General features: G+C 40.5%; 1 protein-coding gene across 6 annotated transcripts in view; it reads left to right on the forward strand.

Annotated features, from left to right (window-relative positions):
* Nucleotides 1–6,786, forward strand: part of LOC124354936 (uncharacterized oxidoreductase YjmC-like) — a 40,069-nt gene extending 33,283 nt beyond the window's left edge. For all 6 annotated transcript variants that reach the window (XR_006921724.1, XM_046805751.1, XM_046805752.1 and 3 more), the window contains one exon: nt 6,674–6,786. Coding sequence is in view for 5 of the 6 variants with exons in the window: in XM_046805751.1 (XP_046661707.1) it covers nt 6,674–6,721 (48 nt within the window). In the remaining variant the exon portion in view is untranslated. The remainder of the gene's footprint in view (nt 1–6,673) is intronic.
* The last annotated feature ends 7,539 nt before the right edge of the window (nt 6,787–14,325 follow it).

A 14,325-nucleotide genomic window follows, 5' to 3' on the forward strand; every position in this document is an offset into this window, starting at 1 on the left:
AGTATACACTATACGTGAATATTGAGACTATCTCTAGTTAGCTTCCTCCTACGTGCAGCATCTGAAATCGGACACTATCACAGACTTATACATCTGGAAAGATACAAAAAGAGTTGGCATTGAAGAAGCTTGAAAACTAACTCTTTTAACATCTAGACATCAAAGACATCTAGACTCAAAATTAAGTGTAATTTAGGGGAGGTGTTCTCAATTGAGTGCATTACAATGTTTTAGAAATGATTCCAAAGCACAGTAGAGTAAGAGTTTTCTAGACATAACGTAGCTATGGTGGGAAGGGTTTCTAGGCTCAACATTCACACCAAAAAAAGTTATGTGTGAAAAAAGAAAACACATCAAAGTTTATAGCAAAAAAGATGTATGGCATTAATATAACATAAACCTGAAACCCAATACTGTCAGGAGTACAGATAAAAAAATATGGCACAACACAGACGTACAGCTAAAACATTAGATGCATGTTTCACAGCAGATAAGTTGAGACAAACCAGAAATTCCCTGAAGGTATATCCTGCATCACCACAACAGCCTGGTTCAGTGACTCAATGCCAACCATGGACGCTGACAAAGATTGACAGGATGGCAAGAGTTGATGGGGAGGAATGGATATACGGATTCTTCCTGTCTCCTATTTACTCCACTCTTTTGTTCTGGTTCTTGAAGTTATCATGTCTGTCCAAACTTTATTGGATAATGTTGCTTTAATTTTTATAATTTGGTTAAGTTTCCCAGGCATTTGATTTTTTTTTTTTTTTTTTTGTAACAGAGGGCCAGGTTTTCTAGGCCTGGTAGTTGCCTCTCAGCCATCCGGCTTATTGTGCAGCCTCTCCCAGGTTTAAGCTGTACCAAATACCAGGCCTTTACAAAACCATGAGATCTTCTGAACAATGCTTTCCTGTTCTAACCCCTCTTCCGTATGCATAAGAACACCTAGGGATCTTGAGCGTTTGCTCTGTAATGCCGGACATTCAAATATGACGTGCTTGGCTGTTTCGTCAGCCTCGCCACATTTCCTGCACAGTGTTTCCTGAACTGGAATACTTATTCTGTTCTCAGGTGACTTCGGAATATCCAATGACCTGTAATAAAACCAGTCACCTGTCAGATCTCCGTTCTACTCATTCTAAGGACATCTGCTGCAATGTTCCTTGATGGTCCCTTGAGCATCCGCTTTGCTTATACATTCCCCTCAGTATTTCTCCAATGTTGTAGGTGTTTGTTAGCCATCTACTTGGTAACTGATCTATGTGCTAAGTTATATGAGACCCCACACGTTGGTTCAGGACCGGTAAGAGGACAGTTGGCTCCCAAGTTAGCGCAACTGTCTGCCCCTTCATTTCCTGTGATTCCTCTATGTCCAGGCACCCAAGTTAGAATAACTTTATTGGTTTTCGCCAGCAATTTCATGACCTTATGGCATTCCCAGACTGTCTTCGAATTACAGTCATGGTTGGCCAAGGACTGCAGAGCAGCCCTGCTGTCCGAGTTAATGTAGATGGTTTTGCCTTTGTAGCCCCTTTCCACGTTAACTCTTGCACATTCTGCAAAGGCTTTAACTTCAGCCTAAAAGACAGTTGCCAGTTTACCTAGGCTAAAGCTTAAGTTAACCCTAGGTCTGGCTCCCCAGACCCCTGCCCCAGTACCCTTCAGAGTCTTTGACCCGTCCGTGTACCAGGTTAGAGCCTTCTTCATGTAGTCAGGCTCACCTTTTGACCATTCGTTCCTTTCAACAATGTTGACTTGAAATGGTATTTCCCAGTCCGCAACCTTTGCCATTCTGTCAGACATCATTTCTAGAATATCCAGTTTGAGAATGTCAACGATCTTGGAGTACTTACTAGCATGGTGATGATGCCAGTTCCCATTGCACTTCAGTCTGTAGGCAGCCATCCTAGCCTCTCCTATGACGAATATATCTAGGGGTGGGAGGTTTAGCACTACTTCCATAGCAGCGGCTAGTGTTCCTCTCATGGCGCCCATTGTCCCCAAGCATGCCAACCGCTGTACCTTTGACAGGTTTTTGCGGCAGTCACCTGTTGGACTTTTGGCCACCATACCACTGAGCCATACACCATCATTGGTCTGATGACTCTGATGTACAGCCAATGTGACATGTCGGGTCTAAGCCCCCATGTGCATCCTACCGCACGTCTCACCATCATCAATTTAGTCTGAGATCGGCTGATTATGTATTCCAGATGACTATTCCAAGTGAGTTTATCATCTAGTTTGGCTCCTAGATATTTGAACTCCCTGTTTATCTGTATCTGGCCCCCACATAGGACTGGCTGTGTGATTTCCAGTTTCCTCTTACTTGTAAATGGTATCATGACGGTCTTCGAAGGATTCACTGCAAGTCCTTCTTCGTCACACCATCGCTCCACAATGGCCAGTGCTCTCTGCATCATTTCCAGACACGTAACCATATGCTTGCCTCTTATGAGTATGACAACATCATCTGCATAGCCTTGAGCGTACATACCCTGTTCATTCAGAGTCCAGAGTAAGTCATCCACAACTATGTTTCACAGGCTTGGTGATAATACACCTCCTTGTGGACATCCTCGCTGCGTTTAGACCTCTCTTGTGACTCCGCACAGAGATGCCTGTGCTCTTCTGCTCTTAAGCATGTTATTTATCCATCTAACAACAGTTTTCTCCGTACCCCTAGATGTAAGCTTAGACACTATAGAGTGAGTACTCGTATTATCAAAAGCTCCTTCTATATCCAGGAATACTGCTAAAGCTATTTCCTTTTGTTCAATAGCTTGCTCAATCTTGCCAACCAGACAGTGTAGGGCTGTTTCACAAGATTTGCCTTTCTGATAGGCATGTTGATTTGGATGTAAGGGACGGTTGATGAGGACTGTGTCCCTTAAATGCCTATCCAGAACCTTCTCCATGGTCTTGACAAAGAAGGATGTTAGGCTTATTGGTCTATAAGCCTTTGCAACCTCATAGGAGGGTTTACCTGGCTTCGGGATAAATATAACCCGAAGGTCCTCCAGGATGAGGGTATGACTCCTGTCGCTAGACTAGTTCTAAACAGTCGTAGAACTAGAGGTATCACCAAGTTCCCACTTTCCTGCAGTAAAGCAGGAAAAATACCATCGGTACCTGGTGATTTGAACGGCTTAAAAGACTCCAGGGCCCGTTCTATCCCTAAGTAGTTGACAACAGTCTTTGCACAGTTCCAGTCCTCCTTAGACGAGCTATCTCTAGGTTCTCGCCGCCATTCACTAACAACTGTTTCACTGGTTTGAAAAGATCCTGGGAAGTGTGTATTCAGTAAACACTGAAGAGTCTCCACAGAATCCTTGGTCTGAGTCCCATCTTCCCTAAGTATAGTACCCACCACATTTATGGGGCTTCGAGCTAGGACTTTTTGGAGTTTTGCACAGTCAGGTACCTTATCAATACTCTGACAGAATTCTCTCCACGAGTTTCTCTTAGCTCTTCTCACCTCTCTTTATTGTACTCTGTTAGGGCAGCAGAGTACCTATCCCAGTTCCCTGCACGTTTGCATGTATTATATGCTCTGCGAAGGTTTTTCCTCAAGGTTTCCAGCCCCTGGTTCCACCAACATCCTTTTTTCCTTGAGTTTTTTTCTATCACGGGGCAGGCTTTGTGGTACGATTCTTTCATGGCGTTTTGCAAGGAGTTCGCCATGTCCTCGACCCCTTGCCCCTGATACCCATTTTCCCTTACTAGATTGCTTTTTAGCTCTGCATTGAAAGCTACCTAATCTGTTTTCTTTGGGTTTCTATAGGTCTCATTTCTTTTGTACGACCTTATGTCAAAGGAGATATACCTATGATCTGAAGCAGATGCTTCATCTAGCACACTCCAGTTTAAAACTTTAGTTGCAATATAGTTGCTAGCCAGAGTTATATCTAAGACCTCTTCTCTTACCCCTGTACCTCTTCTTTGTACAAAAGTTGGTTTACGGCCTTGATTCATAATAACTAAGTTAGATTCTACTATAAAATTCAAGAGGCACTCACCCCGATTGTTGATGTTGCTGCTCCCCCAAGCGGTGTGGTGGGCATTCGCATCACAACCGACAATCAGGTGCCTCCGCGTAAGGGTTCCGAACTCCACTATCCGCCTCATCTCCGCAGTTGGCGGTGATTCTGGAGAATCGTATGGGAGGTAAACCGCTGCAAACAGGATTCTGATGTTACCATCACCTGTCTGCAAGTGAACCTCTGTCACGGCTGTGTCTCTAGAACACATTTGTGCCATTTTTAGTGATTTGATTTTGTTACTGACATATATACATGCTCTAGGGTTGTTACTGCCAGAATCGTAAATCAAATTACCTTTAGCGGTGCTCATCCCCATCACACGACTGCCAACGGTCCATGGTTCTTGGATCAGGACCACGCCTATGTCGTCAGCCAGGATCTTCTGGCAGAGTGTTGCCGTAGCTACTCTGCTGTGATGTAGGTTTATCTGGAGCACCGCTGTCATCCTCTATTGGTCGTTACTTCTCTGCAGCTAGAAAGTGATCCTGTCGCTGCCCAAAAATGGGCGCATCGCCAGAGTCTTCAGCTTCTTCAGGGAGTCTTCGTCCACATGACGGGCCAGGAATTCGCCGTTGGTGCTAGATTTCCCTCCAAAAGCAGTCCATTGGTCCGTGTCAAGGTCATTTTGGTTTTTGTGGGCTTCGAACAGCTCTTGCTTGCTGTCCACCTCGATGTCCTTAGGGATGAAAGTTGACACTTTAAAAATCTTTACAAGGCTTTTTAAACATAACATAACATAAACATAACAAGGCTTCTTACAAAAATTTATAGCTGGGCTCATTTTCAGCTGAACTCCTTCAAAAGGACTCAGCTCCTGGACCTGCTTCTCCAGCCACTCCTTAGTTTCTGTGTTTACACAGCCGACCACTATCGCTCCACCTTCAACATGACAGCTGGACATCCTAACGTTTTTGCCCTTAAAGGCGCGTTTGCCCAGCACTTTCTTCAGGTTGTTGGCTTCTTCCATCGATAGTGTTTTACTTCTGGGTGTTCAAGCCGGACAATAGCCAGCTTCTCCACAGAGATCTTTTCGGCATATGTTTCGGTTGTCTTCTTAGTGACACCTCCATCATGCCCCTTCCTTCTTTTCTCCCCTCCCTTTGCTTGTTCTTCAGGTGTCAGCTGCGATCGCAGCCTCTTCACACCTGCATAGCTTGGGGTTTGTTGTTTTTGGGCTGGTACGGAATGAGTTTTCCCTTGCTCTGGGGCCCCGACAACAACCAAGTTCCCTTTTGAGGAACCGGCTTCGTTGTGTGGTTTTATCAGAGCTCGGTTTTTCTCTTCCCACCTCTTCTGCCTTTCTTTCCGGGGGATTATCGGCTCACCTCTAGCGACAGCCTCTTCAATCCTCCGCTTTCGTAGTTCGCCTCTCGAGAGTCGCTTCTTTTTTGGCTCTTCCGGCCGAACTTCGCCTTCTGACAAGAGAAGTCTGTCTTCCTCCATTGGGGTCATCTCAGACACTCTTAATTGCTCAATCGGTAGCTCTTCTGGTTGAGTTTCGCTTACCTCTTGAGTTTCAGTTTTGTTTTTATTTTCTTTCTCATGCTCCATTCTGTTCCCACGAGAACCGGGTGTTTGCAGTCCATCTTCCCAGTGACCCGGTTAGGAAGATAAGGGTAATTACGACTGGGTGTCCCCTGGTTCTCAGAAGGCTCCGTTGAAGACTCTGAATATACCCCCAGTGCCACGAGACTCTCAGCACGGGTCGCATAACACCTTAGTCTGGGGTTGTTGGTAAAGTAGGGGTGGGAACATCAGGAAAGGAAGGGATAGGTAACTGCTCTCAATTTCAGGGCCAAACCAAGAGGGGGGAAAGGTTTTCTACCCTTGTCACTGGAATAGTGATAAGGGAAGGTGGCTTCCTTCCTTTGCCCTGCCACTCCCTTAGAAGTTGCAGCACAAGACGAGGATGGTACATCACCCACGATCCCATCTGGGACAGTGGCTGATGCCCATGAGGATGCCAGTCCCCCACGGGCCAGGCATTTGATTTGATTTCATGAAATGGTACTTGTATTGAGACCAGTAACATAGAATTTTGAGTAATTTTAGACTATTTTACTGTCCCTTTTCAGAAATGTTCTTGTGTTTTTTGGCTTGCGTTTAGAGGTTGTTTTGTCCATCCTATGTGTGCCCTATCACAAAAACATTGTATATCGTAAACACAATGTTTGAATCCTCCATGACATTGTTTTATTTGCTGCCAAGTGATTCTTCTTCAAAATGTATAATGTTATGTTTCTTCCCCTCCACCTCCCCACCCCCAACGTCCTTTGATAATTCCAGTTCATAAGGAATTAACATGTATGCAAATTATTATTTGTTTTCATTTTATGACTGGAATTGTTTTCTGTTATTTCTTTTGCTTTTAATTATGAATGAAATATCAGTTCTGTATAAAATTTAAATTGAACTTTTTCAGCTTTTTTTGTCAGACAGAGAGTATACAGCCACTTCCATGATACATGTGATTGTTTTATGAAAAATTTAGATGTTAACCCTTGTGTTTTCTTTCAATATATTGCCACCTTAAGTATGTTTCTATTCTTTGAATCACATTTTTTTATTTCTCGATAGTTTTTAAAATGTTACTAAATAATCTGACTAAATATACCTGTCTGTTGCAGGCACAGCTGGCAGCAAAATTGAAAGTTGCACCATTAAAGGTTTTATAGCTCCATTGTATAAAGAGTATTTCAAAATGTAATATAGTTGAAATGTATTAAAACAAACAATATAGGTTTGTGTTATTTATTTATTATTATTATTTTATTATTACAGTTAACAGAATTAATTCGAAACTAAGCACTGGTAAATTTACAGTAATTAAGCACAATACATTAGTACTAGAGGCTATATAGAAATAAGAAGAAGCAGGGGTGGCTCGAGATAGAAACTGAACTCATGCAAGATCTTATATTGGCACCCCAATCTGCTCCTCTATCAATATTCTATACGAATAGTTTGCTATAAGCCTTCAATAATATTATTTTATTATATATTTGTCTGTAATAATTATCTACTTGATATAACTGCCAGACCTCCAAACTTCCTAACAGTTTACAAGCATTTGGTATAAGTTGGGGGTAAAGATGGAAAATAGAATGGTTGATAACATAATTATGTAGTTACAGTTATAAACATGTTTCGAAACGTCATAGAATCCTTTAGAGATAAAATTAGACTTCGGTTTTAATCTAGCACTATTACCTGATTGGTTGATATTACTTCCTTGCAAGGACTTAGACAGAGAAATTCTCATCAAATTGGGAGAAGTGAATAAAACCTAGCACTTGCTAGGTCTAAGAGATTTTAAAGCAACTGCTTAGTTTGAAGTGAATGAAAAGCTAGCACTTTCTAAGGACTAGCAACAGCTAGGAATTTCCCAGAAACCTAGTACTTGCTTAAGAATTCAAGTGAATAAAGAGAAATATCTAGGTCTTAAAGCTAGCAATTGCTAGGATTTTATTGTCTCACTCAGGGCATGCTAGCTTTTTGTTACTGGATAGTTTTACCTCAGATATGGCGGAGTTCATGCACATGGCAACCAAAAAGTGTAGTGCTCGTAGAAAAATAAATAAGTATAAAGAACTGCTACGGTTTGAGACAGAAACTTTAATTTTTTTTTAGCTGGTGAGTTTTTAAATGCAAGTGATAATCTCGGGGGTGGACTTTCTCCTAGGAAACAAATGGAGATGTTCTTAAGTTTTGTGGCCAATCCTGGTTTTCAGACAGGCATTGCCAAAGATTTAGGTATTCGTAGATCTACAGCATGCAAAAATATAAGCCATGTTATTGATCAAATTACTGATAGAGTTAATTTTGTATCAAATGCCCAACAACACCAGTAAATGTAAATGAATCAAAAGTTCTGTGACAGAGACAATTTTGTTTACCTATTGCCATTGGTGCACTGGACTAAACACACGTAGTGATTAAGAAACCTATTCTCTATGATGACGAGTATGTAAACAAGAAAGGGCTTATAATAATTAATGTTCAAGGTATATGTGATGCTTGAAAAATGTACAAGCATAAGCATAGAGTGGCCAGGGAGCGTCCATGACACCTGCATTTGGCGCAGGAGTTCAGTGAGGGAAATCTTGTCCCGTTTTAGTAGTGTGGTTTGTCTTCTTGGTGAATCTGGATACGGAATATCGCTACGGTTGATAACACAATTTAAACCGCCAACTAATTATGCAGAAAGAAACTTTAGCTTGTGTCACGCTAGGGAAAGAGTTATAATTGAAAGAAGCTGTGGGCAACTTAAGAGAAGATTTCCCATTTTGGGAAGTTGTGTTAGGATAGCTTTAGATAAAATACCTGAAAGTAGTTGTCTGTTGCACTGTGCTTCACAATATAGCAAAACATATTTTTTTTATTCTGAGGGACAGAGACGTATTGTCTCTACACTTAGTCCTAAAAGGACCTTTGTGCCTCCCTTACTTACATTTGTGTCCTCAGAATTTGAGACTTTTACAGAAGCCGATAAGATTTGAGGGCTACTGTTCTCTGATGTCCTTGGGGCTGAAGAGATATGCCCCCAGGACTCTTTTCCGAATTTTTAATATGGCAGGACTGTTTAGCCAAATATGCTCCACTGTGATTCTTCCTCTTCTACGCAGAGTCTGCATTCATCAGTCTGATTGCTTTTGCCCACCCTCATAAGATGTTTCCTAAGGGGGCCACGTCCTGTCAACATCCCTAATATCATTCTGATATCCTCCTTACTCTGATTTAGGATAGATGCCCACCCTTTAGCATTACTCCAATTTAAGTTTCTTATCTACTTTCCCCAATCTTTTACAAGAGCTTTGCTGTTGGAGAAAGCTATCCCGCAACCTGGCTCTGGCCTCACCACCATGGACTCTGCTCCCATTTTAGCAAGGATATCTGCTTTTTCATTTCCATGAATACACTTATGGCCCGGCACCCAACCAAGTGTTACGTTATTCTTAGCCAGCTCTGCCAGAGCATTCTTCCATTCCCAGAGTGCTTTCGAATCAAACGAACAGGTATCAAGTGACTAGTGCAGCCTGACTGGCAGAAAGTATCAAGCATTTTGCTCCTTTTGTCCTCACTTGTATGGGTCTTCTGGCACATGATTCTATTGCCATGACTTCCGCTTGGAAGACCGTGGCATGTTTACCCAGGGGCACTGCTAGGTTAAATTCTGGTCCATATATTCCAAAACCCGCCTTAGAGTCAAGGCGTGAACCATCTGTGTAAAATTTCAGGACTCTTGTACAGTTCGAGGACCTTAGCTGTGCGCGTGACCTTGAGTGTGTGGTGATAGGCGGGAGGGGTGGCGGGGTAGCATTATGCGCTGCGTCCCGAAAACATTTCCTGTGACTCATGGGTAAAACCCTCCTTTTAGGTATCGTATTGAACCAAATAACTCATCACACTCGCTAAAATCAGTCTGTTTTGTAAAAGTGCTGATTGTGGTGGAATTAAATAATAAGAGAAAACCAAATAATAGGAATAATAGGACTTATCCTTGTTTTTAAGTTGTTATAGTGTTGTTTAACGTGTTTTTGAAAATAACGTATTCGTCAATTTTATCTGCAAATCAAAATCGTGAGTTTAAAGTCGTTAAAGAGATTGTTGCGCCTTCATCTCAGCGGCGAGCACGTAAACGCAACCCGCCACACAGATAGCGTTTATTTGTTGAGAGGGTAGTATCTGGGCCCTACGAGCACAGCTAAATTCCTCCAACTGTAAGGTAGGCCTCCTTTTTTAATCCATTTCTCCCTTTCTTCAATAGAGACTATTTATGGTTTTTCAAAGGAGTATTTCCTAACCATTGCTTCTGACACATTGGTTAACATTTCAGCCTCAGGAAATTCCTGGGTTATTTTCATGTGACCTTCTGAGGAGGATTACTTTTGTAACTAGAAGCTTCAATGCGCTTAGAGCGGCTGTCCTCATAACCTCCTTCATCAGAGGAGTGCATCCCAGGACCGCTTCAATTGCCAGGGTTGGACAGGAACTCATCATTCCTATGATGCGTACACAAGCTAGCCTTTGAAGACTCTGTAGCCTCTTGGCAGCTGTTTTTGTTCTACTTTCAGCCACCACACTAAAGCAGCACATGTGACCATCAGTTTTATTATAGTTTCATATATCCAATAAACCATTTTGGGTTACAATCCCCATCTAAATTCAAAGAGTCTCTTGCAGGCCCTAAGGGCCATTGTCGCTTTAAATAGCGTATTCTCAATATGTGAGTTCCAAGTCAGCCTCTCATCCAGAATTATACCCAGATATTTGACTTCCTTTAATTGTTTTATTCTGATTCCTTTCAAGACAGGTTGTACAAGCTGGAAATTTCTTTTCCTAGTAAAAATTATCATATTTGTTTTGATAGGTTAATTTGAAGACCTTCCCCATGACACCAGTAATGTTGCTTACGAAATTTAATTCTTCTTGAATACGCGTTCCAGCGTGCCTTTGTTTTTCCCTTTGATCATAAGCACTAGGTCGTCTGCATAACATAGTAGCCTTATTCCCCTCTTCTATGCTTTAGTTAGAAGGTCATCAACCACCATCGCTCACAGGAGAGGGACAGAACCCATCCCTGGGGACAGCCGTAATGGTGACCGATTCGTCCCCGTTTTTTGCTTTAACTTGTCTGCTTTTTAGGAGGGCTACTGTCCACTTGACCGCATCCGAGGGAACTCCAAATCGTTCCATAGCTGCATCTATGGATTGATATGCTACTTGGTTGAAAGCTCCTTCAATGTCCATAAAGACTATGGCTTCCTTTTTATTGAAGCAGTTCTCCACCGTTTCCACTAAGCTGTGAAGAGCGGTGGTAGTTGATTTACCTTCTACATTCGCATGTTGAGATAGTCTGAGTGGGTGTACTGGTAAGGTTTTATCCCTAATGTGTCTATTGATTATTTTTTCCATACTTTTCATCATGAAGGAGGTTAGGCTTATGGGTCTGTACGAGTTGAGTTGAGCCGAATCCCTATCTTTTTTTCGCATTAACACCACAAGTTCCGTCCTCCAGTTCTTTGGAATAAATTCTAGGGCGTAGCTGCTTCTAAACAGAATAATCAGAGTATTTATTAATCTTGAAGAAGGGCTGAACAAACTCCATATGCCCCAGGAGATTTAAATGGCTTAAAGGATCTTATTGCATATTTAATTCTTTCAGATGTGAATATTCTTTTTAGGTCCCCGGCATGAGAAAATAGTGGCCGCTGAATAATACTAAAGTACCAAAAAGACTTTCCAGAGAAAAACAAATTGTCCTTTGAAACCAATTAATAATGTTGAAATAGGTGTGGAAGTTGTTAAAACTAATATTTACCTACATGGGTCAAATGAAAACTAATTTGCAAACAAATATTTTATAAAATCTAATTTTTATTTCAAAAACTAGCGTTTTCATATGCGTAACCAGGGAAGGGGGTTTGAGGGTGGTAACCTCCACCCAATGTTACAAAATATTCAAGGTATATTTTAACTTGCGTTAAACTGAAAATATACTTGTAGTAGATCAATGTAACTTAGTTCAGTTTTGTTTTAATTTGTTTGATATTTCAACAATAACAGCTGACATATAGTAAACCACAAGACTCATGCTTTGTAAGTTTTCGAAAGTAGGACACGTAGGGGTTGGCAAACATAGTACAGTTGAAGGAATTTAGCTGTGCTCGTAGGGTCCTAATACTACCCTTTCAACAAATAAACGCTATCTGTTTGGCGGGTTGCGTTTACGTGCTAGCCGCTGAGATGAAGGCGCAACAATCTCTTTAACGACTTTAAGCTCACGATTTCGATTTGCCGATTAGTATTGACAAATACGTTGTTTTCAAAAACACGTTAAACACTATAACAACTAAAAATACACGAATAAGTCCTATTATTGCTATTATTTGTTATTCTCTTATTATTTAATTTACAATCACTTCAATAATATTTAGTTAATTAAAATGCTAGAATATATATAATTTTCTAATAGCAAATGTTACTTACGAGTACAATTGTTGTTTTTTCATTGGAGTTCTTCAATCCCACTCATAGTCTCCTCCTCTTCTGGATCACTGTCACTGCTATCTGTATCCGAACCAACTGATACAATAAGGGATTCTATAATATTGTCAATCTGGGGTTCTGCGGCTGCATAGTCCTTTTTTATTTTCTCTTCGTGCTTGCACTTTACTGACCACTCTTCTGCGCCCATACTTGATATCTTGTCTTCGCATAGAGCTTTAGCTTGAGACATAGTAAAAGATGCATTTCCCATAGCTACATAACTTTTGACTTCGGCCCAAATTAACTCAATGGGATTGACGTCTGGGTGGTAGGGCGGAAGTCGTAAGATGTCATGACCCTCTAGTTGAACAGTTTTGTCCAAGGCGTACCAGACAGGCCTTGGTTCATATAGCTGCACAAGTTTGTAGGTTTCAGGTAAAAACATATCGTCGCAGAATGGTATTCCTTTTTTTGAAAGCCACATCTTCATATCTTGCTTCCTACTTTTTTAAGTAGGAGCTTTTTCCATTTGTATGTTGTAAGTAGGGTGCGTTATCGACTACCAGCACTGAATTTGGTTCCAAATTCGGTAACACGTTTTGCTTTATCCACTTCATAAATATGTCCCCATAAACGTTGTCGTGGTAGTTTCCACTATGGTTGCTTGCTTTCCAACAGGTAAAAGCAATGGGCACGAACCCTTTCTCTTCACCCGCATGGATAATTATTATTCTCTCGCCCTTGGAAATCGGCACGTGTAACCCTTCATTTGAGCCATCCGACCAAGTTTGGTTAGATACGTGAGACGATAGTATAGGCTATTTTGTAATAGTCTTAATGTAGTTCTATCGTTTTGTCCCGAGTTAGCGAAAATAAACTTCACCGGAAGTCTCCTCAATCGCAACAGGAGGTCTCGGAAGCGCGCCCCTCCCAAACTTGGAGCAAAGCATAAAAAAACAATCACATGCCACTAGTGGGAAGAGAGACAAAATTTCGAGTACATGAATTTAATTAATTAGGTGGCAAACATTTTCATACAAAATACAATTACTGCAGCACCACGGTGCACCGCGTAACTTACAAACTAAATAACAACAATAGATAAAATTCCAATATTGACAATAACATAATAAATAGAAATTTGACAAATAAATAACATAATAAAATATAGAAATTGTATATATAAATAACATAATAAATAGAAATTTTGTATATAAATAACATAATTTCAGGTACAGCAGTAGTAAATATAAAAATTTTAACTGGTAATTTTTTTTATGAACTGAGGGGAGGGAAAAGGTTGTAGAATTTCTAGGTCCACTATTTTTAAAAAGTAATTTTGTTTCAAGTTTGTAGCCGAAAATTAAAAAAAAAATATTTAAAGCCGATTTTCGAAGGAGGCGGGGGCTTAGTTGCCTCCACGAATCCGAATTAAAGAAGAAATCCTCCCCTTCAGATCATGTCACTAAATTAAACAAATACTAGCTAATATACTGGCCCTCCCCCAGATATAATATCTGGCAGCGCTCCATACAACCCAATCCTCTCAAGTTCAGTACCAGAAGAAGGAAAAAAACATTTTGGATCCAACCTTGTTCAAGACGAATAGGAACACAGACACTGCAGTTGGATGCCGGTACAGTAGCGCTGGCAGGGCGCGGGCATTCAATTTTGGTTTCAGTGCTGTTTGGGCAGACTCGCCGCACCAGTCCCGTTGACGGCACTCACGGGGACCCTATTGAATGCCAACATAACCGGTAGATAATCAGAATAGTTTATGTTTATGTTTATGTTATATAATTATGTTTGTCACAAAGTAAATATAAAATATTTACATTTAACAATTAAAAATAACAATCTGTAACTAACAGTACCTTTTATGTATTGAAAAACTGTTTCCCGAAAATAACTCAAGACACCAAGTATTATAAGATACACTACTTGGTGACAATATTACAAAACAAATACAAAACAAATTTTCAAACATTTAAACATTTACTTATAGGCTAGAACAGCCATACTAAATTATTCAGCTTGGTAACATTTACTTGTAACAATAATTCACTGTATTTTAGTCATTATATAATATTAATTGTAATGTAATAATAATTATGTAATTTACAAATAATAACAGTACATTATTTTCCAAATAACAATAATTAAATTATAATCCGTTCACGATACTATAAAGCCAATAATTAATTAAACAATAAAATGGAAATCATGAATGTTGCCACCCAATTTTGCACGCAACACAAAACACGTGGTAACAATATTTGCAAAGTCTGTA

This window comes from Homalodisca vitripennis, chromosome 2 (assembly GCF_021130785.1).
Source record: "Homalodisca vitripennis isolate AUS2020 chromosome 2, UT_GWSS_2.1, whole genome shotgun sequence".
Classification (NCBI taxonomy): domain Eukaryota; kingdom Metazoa; phylum Arthropoda; class Insecta; order Hemiptera; family Cicadellidae; genus Homalodisca; species Homalodisca vitripennis.